The sequence below is a fragment of the Cardiocondyla obscurior genome, linkage group LG05 (genome assembly GCF_019399895.1).
Source record: "Cardiocondyla obscurior isolate alpha-2009 linkage group LG05, Cobs3.1, whole genome shotgun sequence".
NCBI lineage: Eukaryota > Metazoa > Arthropoda > Insecta > Hymenoptera > Formicidae > Cardiocondyla > Cardiocondyla obscurior.
Window position 1 is genome coordinate 5,672,212 of NC_091868.1, and position 21,282 is coordinate 5,693,493.

The 21,282-nt window shown below is 37.8% G+C and overlaps 5 protein-coding genes across 5 annotated transcripts in view; 2 read left to right on the forward strand and 3 right to left on the reverse strand.

The window, feature by feature from the left end:
• The first annotated feature begins 292 nt into the window (after positions 1 to 292).
• On the forward strand, positions 293 to 3,063 carry LOC139102462 (GPN-loop GTPase 2). Its single transcript, XM_070656360.1, has 7 exons — positions 293 to 837; positions 914 to 1,021; positions 1,160 to 1,467; positions 1,534 to 1,739; positions 1,813 to 1,927; positions 2,023 to 2,218; positions 2,286 to 3,063. The coding sequence occupies exons 3-7, from the start codon at positions 1,347 to 1,349 to the stop codon at positions 2,521 to 2,523; spliced, it is 876 nt and encodes a 291-aa protein (XP_070512461.1). The 5' UTR covers positions 293 to 837; positions 914 to 1,021; positions 1,160 to 1,346; the 3' UTR covers positions 2,524 to 3,063.
• LOC139102815 (proteasome assembly chaperone 3-like) lies at positions 770 to 1,325 on the forward strand. Its single transcript, XM_070656957.1, has 3 exons — positions 770 to 837; positions 914 to 1,021; positions 1,160 to 1,325. The coding sequence occupies exons 1-3, from the start codon at positions 770 to 772 to the stop codon at positions 1,323 to 1,325; spliced, it is 342 nt and encodes a 113-aa protein (XP_070513058.1).
• LOC139102458 (trafficking protein particle complex subunit 13) lies at positions 2,603 to 5,471 on the reverse strand. Its single transcript, XM_070656355.1, has 10 exons — positions 4,557 to 5,471; positions 4,236 to 4,404; positions 4,073 to 4,157; positions 3,848 to 3,975; positions 3,645 to 3,762; positions 3,471 to 3,567; positions 3,187 to 3,413; positions 3,019 to 3,119; positions 2,805 to 2,952; positions 2,603 to 2,744 (listed from the first exon to the last, which is right to left on the reverse strand). The coding sequence occupies exons 1-10, from the start codon at positions 4,597 to 4,599 to the stop codon at positions 2,652 to 2,654; spliced, it is 1,209 nt and encodes a 402-aa protein (XP_070512456.1). The 5' UTR covers positions 4,600 to 5,471; the 3' UTR covers positions 2,603 to 2,651.
• Positions 5,472 to 7,226: 1,755 nt separating this feature from the next.
• LOC139102461 (cilia- and flagella-associated protein 298) overlaps positions 7,227 to 21,282 on the reverse strand; it is a 46,882-nt gene continuing 32,826 nt past the window's right edge. The window contains exon 6 of the mRNA XM_070656358.1: positions 7,227 to 9,099. Coding sequence (XP_070512459.1) covers positions 8,989 to 9,099 — 111 coding nt within the window. The 3' untranslated portion in view covers positions 7,227 to 8,988. The remainder of the gene's footprint in view (positions 9,100 to 21,282) is intronic.
• Positions 12,142 to 20,583, reverse strand: LOC139102460 (protein tipE-like). Its single transcript, XM_070656356.1, has 5 exons — positions 20,077 to 20,583; positions 17,206 to 17,558; positions 14,961 to 15,227; positions 14,126 to 14,319; positions 12,142 to 12,465 (listed from the first exon to the last, which is right to left on the reverse strand). Exons 2-5 carry the CDS (start codon positions 17,408 to 17,410, stop codon positions 12,142 to 12,144), a joined length of 990 nt encoding a protein of 329 aa, XP_070512457.1. The 5' UTR covers positions 17,411 to 17,558; positions 20,077 to 20,583.

Here is a 21,282-nt window from a genome sequence, read left to right on the forward strand (position 1 = left end):
AAAAAAGGACATGAAACGATAACGCAGTGTTTACGCAGGCATATACGATATGTGAACCCCGGTAGCACCAAATTCAACGATAATTTTAGTTCTGTCTGGTACAGATACCATATATTTCAATAAAATCTTTGATCTTGAAGTCTGTTTCTGGATCCTAGATTATTTCTTCCTCGCGAATCTCGACGGCACTCGCGTACTGTAGCATTACGCATTTGTGTTGTGTAATAATTACGCATAATTCGTATGTTGCCCCTGTATATAATAGTTGTACGTGATTCGTGCAAGGTACAATTGCGTATAACTCGTTCTCTCGACCCATGAGCTTTAAGATCCTTTAGTAAACAAAGCAGTGCGATCATGACGAAAAGTGAGACGATAGTTTTCATTCATTTCTCCTACATAGCTCTTAATTAGTAAATAAAAAATAATTATATAAAAATTAAAATAATTTTTTATTTTCCTTATATATGTATATAATATATATAAATATATATACATATATATAACTGTATTCTTCATAGTAGGATATTTTACATAGGCCGATTCTTTGGCCTTTCAGATACAAATAACTGCATTGCAGCTGAACTGAACGTGTGTATCTCCGAATCAGATTTTATATTTATACGTGAACGTTTGTAATTTGTCCGCTTGTGGGCGCCTCCTACGCGGTAACATTTCATATGCATATACTTCGGTCATCACGAAGTTAGGTTACGAAAGCTTTTTGCGAGTTCTCGTACTTTTCGTGATCTGGAAATGCGAAAGAAATATGAGTGAACGTGCTTGTGGTATTGTTACAAGTGGCCATCACACTGATATCGTTTTAAAATCCTACAGGTACTGGACAACGATCTGTACGTCGCTCGTTCTTGGAAGCGAGGTTTTGTTTATAGTTGCATTTTTATTTTTACAGCAATCGAACGCTGCTGATCGTAACGCACTTCAAAAAGTTCGGGACATTATTGATGATTAATCGCGAATCGGCCGCGAATGGTTACAATAGCGATATATTTACAATAAAGTAAGTAACAAATATAAATTAAAAATGTATGCAATGCAGTAATTATATTATCTTGATTTAAGTTAATTTAGTGTTTAACGCATTATTAACTTATTCAAAATTTTCCAAAAATTTTTTAATTTATTTATTATATATTAGGACAGTTTTTGGCAGTGACAACAATGACGTTCATGTAGCTGCCAGATATATAGCACAACAAATTGACATTGAGAAACCATTACTGCTGTCAATAGCATTAAAAAATTATGACATAAAGACTTTGAAGTCCATTGTTGCTGCTGTAAATCAGATAAAATCGTGCTAATGTAATGAAAATTAAATCACCATGAGCTTAATCTTTGGGCAGCTTGTTATTGGCCCACCTGGTAGTGGGAAAACAACATATTGCAATGCAATGTCAAAATTCTTGGAGTCCATTGGGCGAAAAGTGGCTGTTATTAATATTGGTAAATGCTATGTTTGATTTGCTAATTTCACCGCTTAACTTAAAACAAATAATTATTATATTTTAGACCCAGCAAATGAAAATATGGAGTATACTCCAGCAGTAGATATATCCGAGTTAATAAAACATGAAGAAGTCATGACACATTTTGGACTTGGACCAAATGGAGCTTTAGTTTACTGCATGGAATTTTTAGAAACTAACGTTAATTGGCTTGTCACAAAAGTTTTGAATTTAAAAGATTATTACCTCATTTTTGATTGTCCTGGTCAAGTAAGTCTGTTCTCTTTTTTTTTTTTTTTTTTTAATTTTATGCCTTATAATCAAGTGGTATTTAATGAAACAGGTTGAATTATATACGCATCATAATTCAGTGAGCCGCATAGCAGAGAAGTTAAATCAGAATTTAGTAAGATTATGCAGTGTGCACCTTGTGGATTCACATCAGTGCAGTGATCCTGGTAGATATCAGTATTTTTTAATTTATTAAATAAATATCTATACGAAATTATTAGCTTTTTATTTTTCATATAACAGTCATTGTTTTAATTTATAGGTAAATACCTGTCATCTTTAATTCTTTGCACAACAACAATGTTACAACTAGGTTTGCCTCACGTAAATATCATGACAAAATTTGACGAGATGAAAAAATTCAGTGATCGCCTAGCGTTTAATATGGATTTTTATACCGAAGTATTGGACTTAAATTATCTTTTGGAGCAATTGGATGAAAGTCCGTTTACTGCAAAGTAAGCTAAATATTAAATAAAAATATTTTATTAAATACGATACTTTTAAATACATAATATTTTATAGGTACAAAAAACTTAATACTGCGCTAGTATCAATAATTGAAGACTACAGTCTCGTTAGTTTTGTACCGTTGGACGTTACCAACAAAGCACTGTTACTACAAGTAAAAAACACAATAGATAAAGCAAATGGATACATTTTCGCTGGTAATGAGCCGCAAGACATTCAAACATTACTCGCGTGTGCGGTAGGAGCAGTCAGTGAAACCGACAAAATGTTTACAGTTGATAAATATTTATGAACTTTTTTTTCAGAATACAATTATGATACACATTAATAATTTTACACAAGAATATCTTGATGTAATTTTTATTATCCTTATAAATAATAAATATATCGTTAAATATATACAAAAAATTTACATATTTTTCAATCTAACTGATTGACAAAAATTTGTGCCAAGTCGTCATAATCGTAGACTCTTTTTAAAAATGTATCCGTCAGTTTCAAACCTGAAATTGTCTGAAAAAAAAAAACGACATTTAGTAAAGTGCTCTTTTACAGTTTTTATAAATTACTTACGACAATGCCTGTATCCAATGTAATGAAACAGAGAGGTATGTCCATGGAAGCACCAGGCTTTAAAGTACCAATAGTAGTATCAGACATTCCACACCAAGCTATAGAATTATTGGACTCTAAGCTTAGTAATAATTCCATACTTCTTTCTCTACACAAAAAAATAAAATATTATAATTGGAATAATTTTATGTACTTTTAATATAATCGCACTTACGATGTATTTATTATGTGACATGTACAATTAACAGGTTCTTCAAGATGCGCTTTTAAAGGAATATTTTTTATGATGACCCTTAAATCTCCATATTCAGGTGCCTGAAAAAGATAGTATAATTTTATACATTGATTATACTTTGAAAAATTTAAAAATAATCCAACATACCATTCTCTGTAATTGACTTGTTTGCAATCTTCCTCTCTCCCCTAAATTGCTCCTCCATACAATGTCTAATTTACCGATATTTGTGGCATTTTGCATCATTTTCGGATCTTTCAACAAACTCGATTGAGGTTTTAAACAATATAGATATTGTCTACTACAACCTGTATCCAATAGATTAACATCTCCATAGATCGATTGCCCTTCGTCATTTTTATTCAATGTAGTCACTAAAATATAATACGCTTGTAATTTAAGGTTTTTCATAGAAATTAATCAGAACTCACCACTAAATAAATGTGACGATTCAAGGGCAACTTTTTCTAAACAAATTGGTCCAGCTGTTAGATTCTGTATTTGTGCTTCAAGATACACTTCGTCTGACTTAAAAAAAATATTATATCGTGAACATATTTAAAGTAAAATAAAAAACGTATAATAATTAGATAATTAAATATTACTTCTGCATTATAAAACTTGGTTTTCACATCCAGTGGTTTAACCACTTGAAACTTGAAATATTTTCTAAATGATAGTGGGGGTCCAATCTGATTTGTATAAGAGACTTCACAAACTAATCTGCAAATGCAAAGAAAACATTTTCCATTTAAAGATCTAAATAAATGTTTTACATTTATATTAAAAAACTTACAAATATCCTTACATATGTGTTCCTATTTCCTTCACTTCATGATGAATAACTTCATCCACTGTACTGTCAGGTGCCAATTCTTTCCCTTCAAGATTACTGCCAGAGAGTGGAATCACTTGTGTATTTGTTTGTAAATCTGCCTGTAAAATAAAAAAAAAAACATAGTGTCAAAAATACAAAAATGTATGATAATAAGATCTTCAGAAAAAAAAACTTTAATGTATAATTCAGAATTACCTTTACAGTAACATTTTTGACTACTTGATTACTGCCATTATGAACACATAGATAACTAGAGAAGATCTCTCCTAAATATATATTTCTAAAATAATAAACAATTTTCAAAATATCTGATTTATTGCAGGTAAGGATAAAAAATTTTCTGGCAAGAGATACATACCCAAAACTTTGAGGAAGTACCATAAACTGCCCTATTGCTAATGGTTCCATACCTTGCAACGCCGTGCAATCATTCTTAAGTTCATTGTTTAATGTATTGCCTGGTAAGTCTGAAGAATCACATGTAACTACCATAGGACTTGCCAAAGTAGGACGTGTCAATCTCATTACTGTATAAAAGAATTTGCAATTTAAATAATAGATATATCTATTCGTTTTTTTTTAATCAAAACATCGTAGTATTAAAATGTTCTTATCATTAATAGCTTTTGGTTCAATAATCAACAAGCAATATTATACTTGCTGTTTCGCAATACATTACCTTTCAAAGCAAGTAAGTGCTCACTCTTCGCTTTAACTTCCATTTTCTCGAAATAAATCACGAAAGAAACATTAAACAAACACAGAAATAAATTGTTTGAAAAGTATTTGCGTGTCACCGTCAAATCCAAGTGAATAACAGCATTACAGCAATCTAGAAACCTAACCTTCTACTCTCGCATCAGATGTTTTTGTAGTTGCACCACATTGTGCTTCCTACACTTTACTGTCTCAAAAAAGCCGTGTTCGATTGAATTAAATTTTATTATTTTATACGCTACCTGTGCCCGGTCGCTGCATATACATATTATTTAAATTTAAAGTATATAAGGTACAAAGAAAATTATTTAGAAATTTTATCGGAAAAAGTACAATAATTTTTATTTTACCTCAGGTTATCTACTACATAATTTGTTAAAAAATACGTTAACAATTGAATAAATAATATTCAATCCTCAATTACAAGGAAAGAAAAAACGGTAATTCAATCGTGTGCTCATATAAATAACCAAGAAATTAAAAATAAATAAAATGACTATTTCATCAATCGCGGGATTGTGCAGCTCGAGTATCCAAAAACGCTAAGGAGTTATTAAGAGTATAGATGTAGTAAGTTGGTGGCACTGTCAGAGAGCTCCGTTTCCTGCTAATTCCGTGGCTACGCCTTTTTTGTAATGGTCGCCACGAAATTGGCGCGAACGGTGCTCCCTAGTTATTGGCCCGTATGAACCAATCAAATAAATACAATTTTATTTGAGTTTAGAGAAAATCTACTACGAGCCGCCACCGTCACTCCAACAAATTATAGTACGAGTCAACGTGCCGCTGGTTACGGTCGGAAAGTCAGAAACATATGTAGTATGATTGAATAATAAATCGGAAGATATTTTACAAAAAAATAAAGCTAATATAATATACGATAAAATAAAATAAAAATGTAATAAAACGAAATAAGGTAGAATACGGTAAAATAAGAATAAAATGAAGCAAAATACTGTATCGTGAAAAAAGCTTTGACAAAACATTTTATTGTTAATCGCAGAAAAAGCCATATACACTTTCACACAAAATCGATCATAGTTCGATAATAATATTGAAAATTTTATAATTAAAATGTACATAAATATAAAGACGATGATGTTTGCTCGTCTCCTGTGTGCCAGAACTGTAGAAAAATTATCTCGAATATTTTTCGCAACACTCGTTGAATAACTTATTCGGTGATACGGGCGTATATATTTATATAGTTCCTTTCCTTCATTTAATAAGATGATGCTAATTGCGTTCTGAGGTGCGCTTTTATAAATTTACAGAGCTTTGACTTCACATATGAGATGCGACATATTTAAAATTGAATACACGGCCGGAGCGGGTGGAAGGAACGATTTTGGTGTTTTTACGCTTCTATAAATCTATCTAATCCTATATACTTTTTAGCCGCGACGGTCAAGTGCCATATAATATATATATATATATAATTTTTTTTTTTATTGGTACTATCTGAACGCAGCACGCACTTTTGTTTTTATATCGCAAGTTAGTAAGTACAGATTAACAGTAGCGATTTGAATGTTCTCACACATTGCGTGCTCTATCGTGTAAGTCTATTTTTTCGTAATTTATATAATATATACCTCTTTTTCTTCTAGAATTCCTTTACGATGATCTTAAATTTTTTTTTAATTTTTTTTTTATACGATATTTTATTCCTTTGTTACTATCGTATTGCTCAGTCATGCCTCGAGAAACCTGCGCTCAACTTGTACCAATAAAAGTTCTCCAATTATTTCTTCCCCCGTTCACCATCGTTCAACATTATCGATATTATCTCAATTATACTTTTATCTGTTAATACTTATTAAATATTCTTTTAATTATTGTAGATCACAGACAACTTGTTCTTAATCCATAAAAACAACTTAATTATCTTCTTTTTTTTTTTTTAATATTTTTTTTCCCCTCATAGATTACCGACGTGTGTAGAATGTGCTTTTGACAATGGTGTCCGTGTATGTGTTGTGAGTATTGCTTGGTGCATATATGTACGATCGCGGAAAACAGCGCGAATCCCGAAAACGTAAACCGGTATCGAGCGATAATTACATATGGTCATCTTTTTTTTTATTTTTTTTTAACTCGTTTAATTTATTGCCTTACAGAGCATCAGTATTTTCAAGGAGTCTGTGGGTAAATTATTAAATTATCCGCAAACAATTCCAAGTTACTATACAAACGTTACAACTAAATGCTCACCGGCAATTCAAAGTATCACATGGGCACTCTCAGAGTTTCCATGCGGCAAGCGTTTGGTCGATATCCCGGGCGATGTTAACGCTAAAATCATAACGTAGCGTACGGCTAATTACGTTCATGGCCAACATTGAGACGGTAATAAGACAAGTTGTTCTTTTCAAGCCTGGAGGAGTAGCACAAAGCTCATTGCGATTAATACTAATAAAACGGCGATTTATCTCAAACTATTGGCCACTAAATACGTTTCACCCTTTGAGGGATACTTAAAAAATTCCGTGCGTGTCAATCTCGACGTATATGATAAAATGTACAAATAATACGCATCGACAAACAAACAATTTAGCGCTAGGTTTGCACCTTGTAATTATTTCATCTTTTAATTATGCTCTCAAAGCCAGCTTTCCCCTTTTCGCTTACATTTTAAAGAAAACGGCGCATTTATCTCTCTCCCGTTTGAATGCAGAAAGCGCACCTAAAAAAAAAAAAAAAAAAAAAAAAAAAACGACAGGCCCTAACTCGAGAGAAGCCCTCTCCTCGCATTATATACCGAACGTTTTTTCGCTTTATGCATTCATATCGATTTGAATGCGTACATGTGGTAGTCGTAAGACTCGCGAAGGTACCTATGTATCTCCGTGCGTGTCGGTCAGGTACCTGAAAAAACGTTAGAAATTGTGCGTGTGGAGATCATAGTACATGGACGAGGCCGCAACGGGGTGCGGGGGTGGACATTTGCGAATCGCGCGTTCTTTTTCTTTTTCCTAAATTTTTTTTTCTTTTTTTTTAATTTTTTTTTTTACTTGCAAAAGCGTGTCGCGCCAGTTAAAAGTGGAACGGACGTGATGTCGTCGGTGTGTCTGATAAAAGTGTCTAACGATGCACGCGAGTGGACGCATCATGATCACACAGCAAGCGAATTACCTGATAATACTCGTAACGTTTAACGGTATTTAGCTCATAGTTGATTAAGTTCTTTAAGTCCATAACTAACTCGTGATTTTAATATACAGATAACGCGTGACGGCCGCGAGATAGATGCACGCCACGCGTCTTTTCCCTCCTCCGCGTACCACGGCTGGACGTCCGTTCGGTATCGTTGAGTGAACCAGAGGGAACATATGCTCGGTATGCGCTTCGTTGCATGTTTGCGTCGGTCAATTCGAGAACGGCACGAGCTCGGTTAATTTTAAAATACGGCTGATTAACGAGTGCGACGGAGATCGCCGAGACGTGTATCGTTTACGTAAAAACGTCATTTGGTATTGATCGCCGCATAGAACGTATTTGCGAGAGACACGCTTGCACATGCAGATTTGTAATCCGCCCTTAAATCGATATAATTTACAACTTTTATGCGATTTATGTACAATTCAAAGTGGCGCAAGCTTAAATTTTTTACATATTTTTTTGTTTTTTTTTTTTTATTTCTTTTTTTACGTGACTCGTACCGCCTCCAAAGCAGCCGATTTATTTCCTTTCTACGCAGAACGATCGCCTACCGTCGCGGGTACAGCATGGAAAATAGTTAAAAAATATACGGTGTACCCGAACGCTATGCATACGACAGTAAGGACAGTTTTCCTTTGTGTTCACGGAATGCAATATACAGGCACGAGATTCGCGAGTTAATTTCGGATCGCGAACCGCACTTAGACAAGCTACGAAGAAGGCATCGTGCGAGGTAAATCAATCTGACGCGCGGAATAACAGCTGCCGCGTGCCAACGTTAAACATTGCGTGAAATGAACAGCTTTTCTGGCGCATACGAGCGTCGCGTTGAAGATAACGCGTTTCGAGAGGGTCTGGTGCCTCTCTTTCTTTCTGGCATGAGCTGCGACAGAGTTATCGATACGCGTAACATCGCAATTATTGAGCTACGAGTAGGAAAAAGTATATCGGCAAGTGTCGTTGCGACATCCGCAAGTAGTCGGCGCTTACAACAGGGACAGATTTGCAATAGAGAAATGGCAGAATCGTCAAATCGAGTCCACGTACATTCGCGTGAGATTCGAGTCGCTCGAGAATACCGAGCGTGCCTCTGGTTCACTCCGGTGAATCGCGAGGGTGGATTTTAATCGATCCTGAGACTGAAAGATAACTTGGCTCCTTCCTCGATCAAGAGAGCTTCTTCGGCCGCTATAACGCCTTGCTTCTTCACAGACGGCGATGGAATCGCCCCTCTAATGTGGTCTCCACGAGATATTATTCAGACCTTGAAAATGCCGCTTCAAACTGCTGCCGTCGGCCCAGGGGGAGTTGAGATACTCGTCGTCATCGTCTTGCTCAAGTTTCTGTAAGTAAAATACGAACGTGAAACTTCTCTTACTTAAATATCTCCTTAATAAGTAACATTTCGAGTTTACATTATTTTTTTCGACACAATTTGCTGCTTTAAATTATTTAAATTATTAAGTACAATAAATCTTAACATAAATATGCGTTTTATAGTTTTTTAAAAATTAATTTTATTATTATCATTTATAAAAAAAAAAAAAAAATGTATGCAATGATTATTTATAACAAGTACTATTTTATCTTCATTTTAATTTAGGTCACACCTTTAAAATGCTTCGCTCGTGTTCAGTTTGTGAATGCTAAGCCTCGTTGATATCTCAAACTTGCTCGTCTATGGGTACGGAACGCGAACGACCTTAATAGCTCGGTTTCGAGAAGCTCGCGCAGCATTCGCGAATAGACGACCGCGAAAATTCGGCAGGGTAGGTGAGCTCGAAGGCTGTCGTTTGGAAGCCATGGGAAGGGCTGAGAAAGCAAGGGTGAGTTAGGCGGGGCTTGGGTCAGAATCGATGCTCGCGTCCTTGCTTAGTCTCTCAGCGCGGTCTCTCTCACGCATTCCGTATGGACGTCAAAACTGCCGATTCTCGTGGTTGCGTGGGAACTAACTCGCGATTGATCACAAACACACGTGCGAATTCGTGCCGCACGTAAGCGTGCCCGCGTCGAGCATGGTCGCGCAAAAATAGATGAATTCAACACGGTATCGTTGAGAATTCGCCGTTTGGAACATAATACATTTTAAACCGCTGAAATCTCATCAGTTTATATAGGTATTTATAATCAGCTCGTTTCATTTACATTAATTTTAATATCCTCTCTCCAACAAGGTCAGTTTCATTTTTGTATAACGTTGAAATACGCTCGCGTTAAAGCTTTTCGTCATTGCTGAAAGATTTTCACAAAAGAAATGGAAAAATGATTAATCACTAACTTAATTTAAATTCACTAATGAATTCGCTAAATAAACTGGGGCAAAAAAAAAAAAGTAGTACACGCTTCGTGTGAAGAGACTTATTTCGCCGTCACATCCTCTCAGCACGAGAGGTGATACATTGTCACGCGTGTAGTTCTTTTCGAGAGTAGAACGGATTACTTACGGATGTAGAACACTCGCTCTCGGCCAGTGTTTACTTAAAAATGTTTTCGAAGTATACGTACACGTTTCGCGCCGGGGTCGTTTACGACCTCTTTTGAGAAAAATGTTAGAAAACTGGTGCTCTCCTCCGTGGAAGGATTACGAAAACAAATTCGTTACGCTGTCGCGCAGCTTGCGAAAAATTTCCGCTCGAAAGATCATAACGCGACGAAATATAAGTGTTTGATCGTTGCTTTTGTCGCTGCCTTTGAATGGTAGGTATGAATCGGGGATACTTCGGATAGATTACTCTGTGTATGCGGTTGAACGAGGGTGGGAACGGTAGTGGCGACTCGCCGTCTATCGCGCAGTCGTTCGACCTATATCGCCCTGCATCCCGAGTTCGCTATTTATAGATAGATGCGCTGGTAGTGTGGTCGAGAGCACTTAGCTGCGTCATCGTTTTATTACATCAGTAGGAATTTAATCAATTAGTCTTGTGAATGTTGATCGTACGAATTTAAGAAAAAAAAAAAAAAAGAAAAAAACAAGAGAGGTAAATACGAAACGATAAGCGGGATACGGATTTTTATGGCTCGCAAATTAATTCAGTCTCTGTTCTAACAACCGCGACATTCAATCGCGCACATTTGGCCAAAGGCATCTCGGTACTTCGCGTTCTCGTCAAAGGTTCGCTGCAAGTTCGGAATTCTCGTTTGTCAAATATTGTTGGACGACGTGTACCGTAGAGTTTCTCCGCAATCGATTCCTCTGCAGAGCTTTCGAATCTGCGGTACGATTAATTCAAATTCGAATCGTGCCAGAATAACGCAAAGGTCTGAATATTAAGGACGTAATCTAATATGTACGTGATCCGGCATACTTTTAGATATAGTACGCCCTTCTTGAGTCGCGTTTATTCACGCGAAGCAGTATGTACGTAAGAGCTAAAGTAACATTTATCCCTGCGTGTAATAAAGTGTTCGTTACGTATCGATTGCTTATTTGTCATCGATGAGGTGTACGTTCTAGCGAACGTCTTCACGTACAACACCTTCGAAACGTAAAATTTATCGTTATAATACATATACGTAAAAGATGCATTATGAAACTGACGGTTGTAGACGCATGAATGTGTTGAGTTATTTGTGAACGACTTGGCACACCAACCCAATTGCTTGCAACTAGCCAATTTTCTACAGAGGGATGCTTGTTCGCATGGATTATCGAACACCTTCGGTTCGCCGCAAACCGCGAAGGAAATTGACTGAATGCTTCTATAGCAACGTCATACTTGAGCGTATAAACATACAGCGTGTGGACTGCGAGATGACATTTACGCACTCGGCGGCGCTATTTCTATAGCCAGTCGTTCATTCAGACAACTTTATGTCTGGCGTAAAATTACCGCATCTGAGTGAAGCACTTAGGCAGCTAAGTTAGCTCTTTCCGTAACTAAGAAGCGGAGATAGACAAGTGAGGTGAAAAAGACAGAGCTTTTTTTTTCTTTTTTTTTCTCAATTCTAGTTTGTGCCTTCGAAAATATTGCTAATAATTTTTTGTTAACTATTTACCTTAAAGATTTACTATTTATACTATTACTTTTTATATCTTACTTGATGTATTAATATTTATGCGGAAAAGCAGAGAAGATCGCACCGCAAGCTTTTCTGGAGCTTAGACGGGATTACCATTCTTAGGGAATAACTTTAAATCGTCGACGATTGCGGTTAAAGTGATGACGCCTATTTACAGTTACCGCTTAGAAAAAGTCTCGTCGAAGTCCTACAAAAGACCACGAAGACGCTTAAAAGCTTAGGATCGGCAGTCAACAAGTAAGATGGTGAATGTAAATAGCTTATTTTTTTATTTTTTTTTTTTCGTTGACTTGTTCTGACAAAGTTCAATAGCAAACGAATTTGATTCGAAAATTGAATGCCATAAGAGATTTTCGAGGCGGTGCTTACCCCTGAATGGAAAGCGAGTTAGGAATCCCGTCAAGACTTTCCCTGCTGATGTCATCGGCCATTGCGACCTTGAGCTGATGCCCGAAGCTCGCCAAATCCTCCCTGAAGGCTTCACTTCCGGGCGTCAATGCACCGCTAGTGGGTGGCAAGGGTGTACCGTCGCCTTCCTCTTCCTCTCCTTCCTCACCCGCTTCGCCATCTCGCACGAGGACCTCCTCGTCTTCGTTGTAGATCTTGAAGTAGGCGATGGTGAGGTATATCACCGAGATTATGAAAGATGGTATCGGAATTGCCATCGCGTACACAAGGTTCATGTACACCTGAGGAAGCGTTTCAAAAACATGTGACCAGAGCACGGCAGAAACTAATATACATCCAGGGTTCTTTTACCTAAACTTCGACAGTGCTTTGCGGAGGAAATCCCGCGAACGAATTTTGACTGAAAGATTAGTATATTTTGCAAATTAATTACTCGATTCGCTGATCGTCGGCGTACAAAAAAAAATTATAAAATTAATACAAATAATAATTAATAATACGAGTAAAAAAACAATCGTGGAGATAAATATTCTCCAATGAATAATGGATAATAAACGATTGCTAATAAAACGCGAATAAATGATAACGAGAATAACGAAGCTGCAATTGACAAGTAGTAATGGTTGATGTATGATCGGTATGATGCTGCCGCTCCGCAGAAATTTTTATATTGAAAAATAATTGAGCGTTTTATTCTTTTATTAATTTTTCTGGCCGCGAATAAATAATAAAGAAACGTTTGCTCAATATCTCCCGTGGGGATTTTATAGTTAAAATATCGCCGGGTTGATTTCGCAAAGTGACTTTTCTATAAATTTGACGGAAGAATAGCCCCGAGAGGAGCGTGTTGTTCGCGCCGCGTGATCCTATTTCTTCCTGTCGTTCATTCGTTCGGAGGATTGGCATTCGTGTAGCATCGAGAGCACGGCAGCGGGCTTTTCCGGGATCGCCGATGTTATCGGCGGTTTATAATACCACGCCGGCCGCACACTTGTGGAAATTGGATTTCTGCGCGCCGGGAGAAATTTTCTTTTCTTCCGGGCGGCGCATCGCGCGCCGCGATGGCTTCCGTCTTTGTCATCGGCCGCCCATTCAACCGCTTGAAATGCATTGTCCGTTCCTCGTGCAGACGATCGCATTTCCGTCGCCGTTAACGCTACTTCGCTGCGCGCCGTGCCCCGCGCCCGGAAAATCCCTTTTCCGCTTTACTATCGCTTTACATCTTTTACGCGTAATCTCCTTCGTATAATTCCAGTAAATTAATTCCCGGCGCGCATGCGGATGAATTGTTTTTAAATACAGATTATCTCGAAATAAAGATTACCTTTAAACACATTAGTTACACAATTTCGAAGCTTACGAACTCGAGCGCAATTGCATTGTAGTTTAAACTTCATAAATTAAGAGTAATTAATTGATATTACGAGAGATCAATAAAGACACGAGTATCAGGCTGCGTGGAATAAACCGGGAAATTTATTTGCGGCACAAAGTCGCGGTAAAAGTGACAATCGGGGGGATAACTTTCGAGGGAGCAGCTCTGTATTCAAATTTCGATTTAATTTCCCACGAATTCATTACCGTTATTCGTTTAATAATTTCGTACGAGGTAGCTTCGGCTGTATATTACACCATGCTCCCGATAGGCAGGCCGCAGTATTGATTCTCAAGTGCGCTCGTCCCGGCGTTAACTCGGGCAAAAGTCACACAGCTCTTTCGCGTGATTTGCGCATACCATTACACGGGGAAAATCTCTACCTATAACCCGGTCACCGAGTTATATGACGCGAGGGCTATAAAGCCACGCTGGGACGACGGATGCCATCACGTTGCGAGGGAATTTGTACATCCCGGATTAGGGTTGAGAGTACAGACAGACAGGCACACAGATAGGCGCGACAAGGAGGTCCATGCGTGGAAAGTGTGTACAACGCCAGAGACCTGCCACATGTCGAGGTCGCTGATGACTATCCCGGGATCCACTTTCGAGTAGTAACAGCTAAAGTTCTGCCCTATGTTGGCGTACTGCCGGTAGAAAATACTGCAATTCAGCATTGGAGGGTATCCACAGCCTTTTACGTTGGGAAACAGCTTGGCCCCGGTGAAGTACCACTCGGAGTCGTTGCCCATGAGACCTGCGAACTTTCCCTCGTTATTGTTCGGCCACGATGGCGCTTTCCAGCAAGAGCACCGGAAGAACAAAATCATACGGGGCAAAGAAGTACGTATAATGACTTCTGTATACAGAATACTTTCGCATTCAGCGATAAATTGCTCAAGTTTTTTTTTTTTTTTTTTTTTTTTCTGGGAAAGCCTTATCTCTCGCAAATAGTTTTAATGCTCTATCTAGATTGGTAAATTCACATCCGTTTCGAACAGTTTTTCGCTCGTTGAATCAATCGAAATAATTTATCACAATAGAGATTTTTTAGTTTAAGTATTAATTAAAAAAAAAAAAAATTATTTAAAGATATCACGTAATTATTAAAAGTTATCAATGTATAGTTTCGAAGCACTGGTTTTACTTCAATATTTCTGTCGATTCTTTAATCGAATAACAGAATGGAATTATATTTATATAATAATTTCACGATATTTATAGCGTCTCAAGCTCTCTGATGCACAAGTAAAATATCAATTACACGAGTAAATAACGAGCTTTTCTTTTCGATATACCAAACGGTCTTTCGAGAACAAATGTGGGTCAACAGATTTGGACGATTCAGGTAGGATTTGAATATAATCTCAAGTCCTCGGTATGATATCGCTTCAATACCTGTAGGGAAAGATTTCGGCAGTCCGTTCTCGTCGTTCACGGCAAAGCTCTCGTCAAGGTCTTCGATGTACTCGCCTAAGGAACGCTCGTAACGAGGCATCCGCTTGTTCTCTTCGTCGTCCTCGACACTTCCTACCGCTCCGCCTTCCCCATCCGACCCATCGGTCGTGTTATCTGGTAGCTTATAGTTGACGCGTATTTGCGTGCAATCGTACAGTTCCTTAGTGCAACCCTCTCTACAGGATGTCCATGAGCAATTGCTCGTACCTGGACTCAACGATCATTCATGGAAATTCGCGCGGTCCCGCGGAACGTAATCCAGGTACAGTACATCAAACAATCACGCATGAACAAATAACTGCTGAATGAACGACATCCAGACACAGGTACACACATACAGCCGTACATACGTAAAGTCGTAAGAGCGAATGAAAGCATGAAAGCAGATTAATGACTGCACCTCCGCGCGTGAAAGCATGAAGACAGCGTACCGCGGATGATTTTTTATGAAAATATTCCGAGACCGGAGTTGAAGTTTTTAACTCAAGCTCGCAACTTCCGACAAGCGTTATACATAATTTATAGAAGACACTATGGAAATACTAATTTATTCCAGTTTCTGAGGAACTGATACTCGTCGTCGATGCGACGGCTTTAATGAGAAAGTGATAGCGCCCATTTATGCAAATTTATTCCAAGTATACGAGTCGATACGAGTCAACGCACGTGTGCGACGACATTGGAAGGATAGACCACCGTGAAACAAATATCGGAAACATGCATGCCAGAGGCGAAGAAGACGATGGAAGCAAAGAGTGTCAGAGATTGATCCGTCAGCAAGTATTTTACACCGTAAGTTGCTGCAAGGGTGTCGACACGAGGCCGGTATTCAATTGCGAAGAACACCTGCGCCCTATTGACGTCCACGAAGAGAAAAAAAAATTTTTCAAGTGACGAAATAGAAACGAGAGAACGCGAATGAGCGTGAGTCGCGATGGTACCAACAGCACAAAGACACCAGTTGCGTCGATCTTATCACTACTCGTCGCGGCCTCTCTCAAGCGACTGACCGGTTGTTTCCATTTTTTTAATATCTTTATATTTTTTATTCAATAAATAAAATTGTTTTTATATGTATTACTAAATAATAATAAAGTTTTGCTAGTTCTCTTTTTTAATTCATCTAAATTAAAAAAAAAAAAAATTAAAAAAGATTACTCGTATGGAATTTATTTAATAGCGAATTTAAATTTATATGCTAGCATTAAACTTTTATGTTGGATATTGACGTATGTGCAATGGATCATCCCGAGAGTGGCAGATGTGTGTCATTGGGGAATAGAAAATTCATAAGCTTATTTTTTCGTTAAAATCTCTATGGACTCTATCGTGACCCAGAACGAATTAGGAAAGTATTTCCCAGGCGGCACAGAAAGACGAAGCAATCACGATGGAATAACGTTATTCAATATTTGCCGTTACATTGAGATAGCACTGAGTCAACTATTAGTTGGCTATTAGTCAGCAAAAAGTCACCAGTACTGTTTGGGTAATCAAAGGTAAGATTACTATCGTAATTTTTGTCTATATGCAAATTTTTATACGACTTAGCAAGTGAATAAAAATATTTTGTGCCTACTAAATAAATAATCATACGATTAATATTAAATCAAACGCGAAAATGTCAATTGTCCCCTATAGATGCACTTCGTCACTTTTCTTCGATCTAGAAATAGCCTTTCCAATCATTTATGAAACTCGCATATTTTGATGCTGACCTAATTCTGAAAATGGACATTTACGTCAGTTCCTGATGTACGCTTTATCATTATCTGTCACATAAAATATTTTTGAAATAAAATATATAATTTTTCTTCGAAAAAGAAGTCTAATTTTCGATCGTGCTTTTTTCTTTTTTTTTTTTTTTTTTTTTTTTTTAATTTAAATTTTGCATGGTATATCTCTTATAGTGAGATTAAATGTGATTTGTACACACGATTATTTTGCAATTTAAACAAAACAAAGTCTTTCGTCACATACATACAAATGCAAAATGACACATACATTCGTACTAACAAACACTCATGCTTTGACACAGAAAAAGAGAAACACGAAGGACTCATATTGGCCGCGAAAGTAGAAGAGATTTCAGAAGAGCGGAGAATAGAGAATTCGCAATACACGGCATGCAAGAAGGGGGCGACAACGAGAGCGAACAGGTGGGATAAGAGTGCCGATTGTTCACCTCTTCTGGACTCAACGTCGATGGTAACACACTCGGCGGGTCGAGTGTCGAACTGCATGAAGATGGTGGTGAAGGCGGGGTCGATAACGAAGGGGACCAAGAAGAGGAAGGCGAAGAGGCTGAAGGTGCTGAGGAGGATGAAGAACGCGGTCGTGTAGAACAGCAGCTTCTGCAAGAACGTCTGCTTCTCCTTTTCGTCCGCCATCTCGGAGAACAAACGGCAGTGCTGGTTTCGTGCTGGAGGCTTTTAAGCGACGTCGTCGCCGCCGCCGTCGTCGTCGCCGTCTCCGCCGTCGTCCTCGGCGTGCCTGCTGCTCGTCGTCAAACGTCGAACATCGAAGAGACGGAATGATCTACAGGCAATTTCGCAGGTAATTCCTTTTTGTTCCATCCGGAATCACGGATCGAGTTTTCTTTATGCGCGCGGCCCGAAAGCCCTCGCGGAGAGTCACTGAGTCACCCTTCTTCAGGGGGAGGTGATTTTCGTCACGGAGATTCCCGGGGATTCGTATGCGCCGGAATGCTTCCGTTGGAGGCTCTTTTGTACGTATTGTGCAACGAGCGTCATTTATCTTGATCACTTTAAAGCGACGTATTGATTAAACGACTTTTTTTTCCCTTCTTTTGCAACGTACGTACAATCGAATAATAAAAGGATATCTATTTTTTAATATTATCCAAGGCTTGTGTAATATTATTTCACAGTCTGTTTTATTTTTTAGCAAACTAGGGGTACGTATATAGAGCCTGTAAATGGCAGTGGTGATAGGCGAAATCAATACTATCGGTAATAAATCTAACATTTCCCGTCGTATTTAGACTGTGATAACAATTTTCTTTTTTATTGAGGAAAAGACGAAATTATTGATATTTTATTCACTTGTTCAACGATTCAAAAAGCTCCATCTTGCTTAAAACGTGCGAGAGTCGTATTAAAAGTTGCTGACGATTATAATTTTCATGACTTGCAATTCATATAGTATAACGACGTACACGGTATAACACAAAATACCCTTAATTTCAGTGTAGGTTACCGCAGGAAGTAAAGTGTCGGACAATTACGCGTTTCTAACTTGGTCTACGACACTATCGGCTTTGAGCACAATGACGCGATCGTTCGATTCTCGTTATAGATAAATGAGACAATACCTCTTACCGTCGTAAATTTAGTTTTCATCAAGCTCTCGTGAAGAAAAGTAAAAGAAAACAAATTTGTTTTTGGTTACGGGTATATTTGATAAAACTGTTTGATTTTTATATTGATATAAAATTTGTAGGAAAGTAAGAAAAATGGAATCCGCGTGGCTTCTAAAATGTTTGAAGTCTTCAATATTAAGGTAAGACTGTTTTTCAATTTTCTTAGTCACGAAAGGTAATTCAAAGAACTTACTGCCAGAAATTTCTAACGCCCTAGAAAGACAAAACGATGGTCGCGGAATTGATCTTAGCTCGGAGATCCGAAATATTGCTTTGCACGTTATTGGGATTTTATTTTTTATGGATTACCGTTACGCGCATATACATTGCACGAGGATCAATAAAGATAAAACTTATGCCGAACTTTAAGAAGGTTTAGTAAGTTCACGTAGAAACGTTTAATCGAAGAGATTAAAAACTTTGTAACGTGTCTTTCGCGTTGAACATAACAATTCAGTTTATTTTATGCAGTTAATATTTTTTTTTTTTGTTAAATAAAGATTTGTATCGAATCAAAGTACAACGAGAAATTAAGTAATTAAAAAAAGCATTTTATGCACTATAACTCGATGAGAAAAAAATGATAAAAATTATTAGCATTATTGGCAAAAATAATCTATTATTTATGTAAAAAAATTAATGCTAAAATCCAATTGTTTATAGCGTCTTAATTTAATTATTAATTTGCTATACGTTTAACCAGAAAATATTCAATAGTTTTTTTTCTCATATGCTGATAAATTTAATTTAATATTAAATTGTATATTCTTTTTAGAACATGCACAAAAATGCTTATATAACTTTTATTAAACTTAAATTTTTAATGCATTTACGTCGTAGGCTATACCCTATTGCATAGCGTGTCTCTATTGCACAAGTTTAACCTTTCCTTTATCTAATATAATTTTTATAATGCCTAGAGTAGATAACAAAAAGTTATCATTATTTCAAGCTGCTAACAGTTTCTAACAACGAGTAAGTTGTGAAAGTATTATTTTATTCTCCAATTTTATTTGCAATCACTAATGTAAAATAATTACGAAAGTAAAAATAAAAATAATTACGACACAACGTTCTTTTATAGAAGGGTATTCCGCACATAATTAGTTCAACAACAAAATCTATTTATAAAATTTATTTTAATTATTTTTTCTTGCTTACGTTTTTCAAGGTTTACCTCAAAAGAATATTTTATTCGTACGGTTATTATTTATCTTTCCTATAAGACGTGAAAAAAAAAAGTACTTTACTCCACTTTAAGCGATAATCTTAGAATTATTTACCGTCTAAAAGAAATGATCAATGAAAAGCGTCTCTTTCGTGGATATTCCAAGTACATAACGTTCATGAATTAATTCCTTAGGATGTAAACGTGACTCTAAGAGCTCCTCTTTATCGCGATGCAAATTTATTACGATGGAGGTAATATGTTATCCTACTTAATAATCCTCAAACGTTTACTCGCGAACAGATTTTGTTTCGCTGATACGTAAATTCTTCTTTACGCCGTCCGGGGTAATTTGTAATATTTTTCACGTTCTATTTCAAGAGGCCTCGGGCGATGCTGGATCCCGAGTGATTTAAACCCCCCGAGAATCTCACGAATTGAAGCGAGTCGGGCAAAGAAAACTCGATCGGGTTGCCTTTGGCCGTTCGGGGTCGACGTGACGGTACCCCCTATGTAGATGATGCGAACGCATCAGGGCTCGGTGCCCTCTTCCTGTGCCCCCTCATCATCATCGTCCACCTTCCGCTTCTTCCTCTTCCCGCGTTCCTCGCTCCTCTGCCCTCCCGCCGATCTCTTCGTCTCCTACTTCCGCGCACTATGTCACACTGCTGTCCACCGTGCACATTTGTCCCTGCGACGCGCGAATCACCGCCGACGGTTTACGTCACGACGCCCTGGCCCGCCGTCGAAGAATCAGATTGAATCGGAGGGCGCGAAATAGAAGGTGGGCTCGAGGGATGGAAAGGGGGAGTTAACGAGGCGAGGAGATAAAGAAACGACGATACCGTTCCGCGATTCCTGGATCAGCACGGGGTCCGCATCGCGGCGCGTTCTCAGCGACAAACTTCCATTCGGTAGACTTCCCTACGACAGAGCGAGGTCCGCGTGTGCGCGAGGCTTTTATCCTGGCCGCGGCGCCGACGGATGCCGGGCTACTGCAGTCGGTAGAGCTTTCGGACGAGCTTATTTTCCAGCGATACCAGCGCCAGCGACGGTGCCTCGTAGCATCGACCGCTGCCACCACCGTCGACGACCACCACGACGACGGGGATGACGATGGCGCGATCGCCCCCGTAAACTCTGATCACATGGCATTCCCTTTTCTTCAAAGACGCCCCTCGCGCTTTCGCTCGCGATTGCTTTCGCCGTACAATTTATTGCTGTCTTCTTGGACAGCACGTTGTTTAGCAATTTATATCGCTATAACCGTCTTACGAGTTTCGCATCTTATCGAAACTTTCCTTTCTTTTTTTTTTAAATATAATATCTATATTTTTATATATATATTTTTTTATAATAAAAAAGGCAATATTTTATTTCAGAAAATTCTTAGATTGAAGAGGAAAAAAAGCAGGACGAGGAAAGATCTTTTTGTGCTAAATACACTTTTCTTCTATATGATGATCGAGTGCTGATAGCATTGTAATTTAAGAAGGAAAACCAATAAACGTTTTGGTCTAGTTGGAGTTTCGAACAGTAGCGAAGTCACCGAAATGAAGTTAAACCCTTCGCTGAAGTTTCCTTCGTTTACAAGATGGATAAATTTGAGAGGGGTGGTGGGAGCTTTCAAGGTATCGCCGATAGCTTCAATGATACAAACTTTTAAATACCTGTTTATTAATAAATATTCTAACTGTCTACGTACTTTTTTT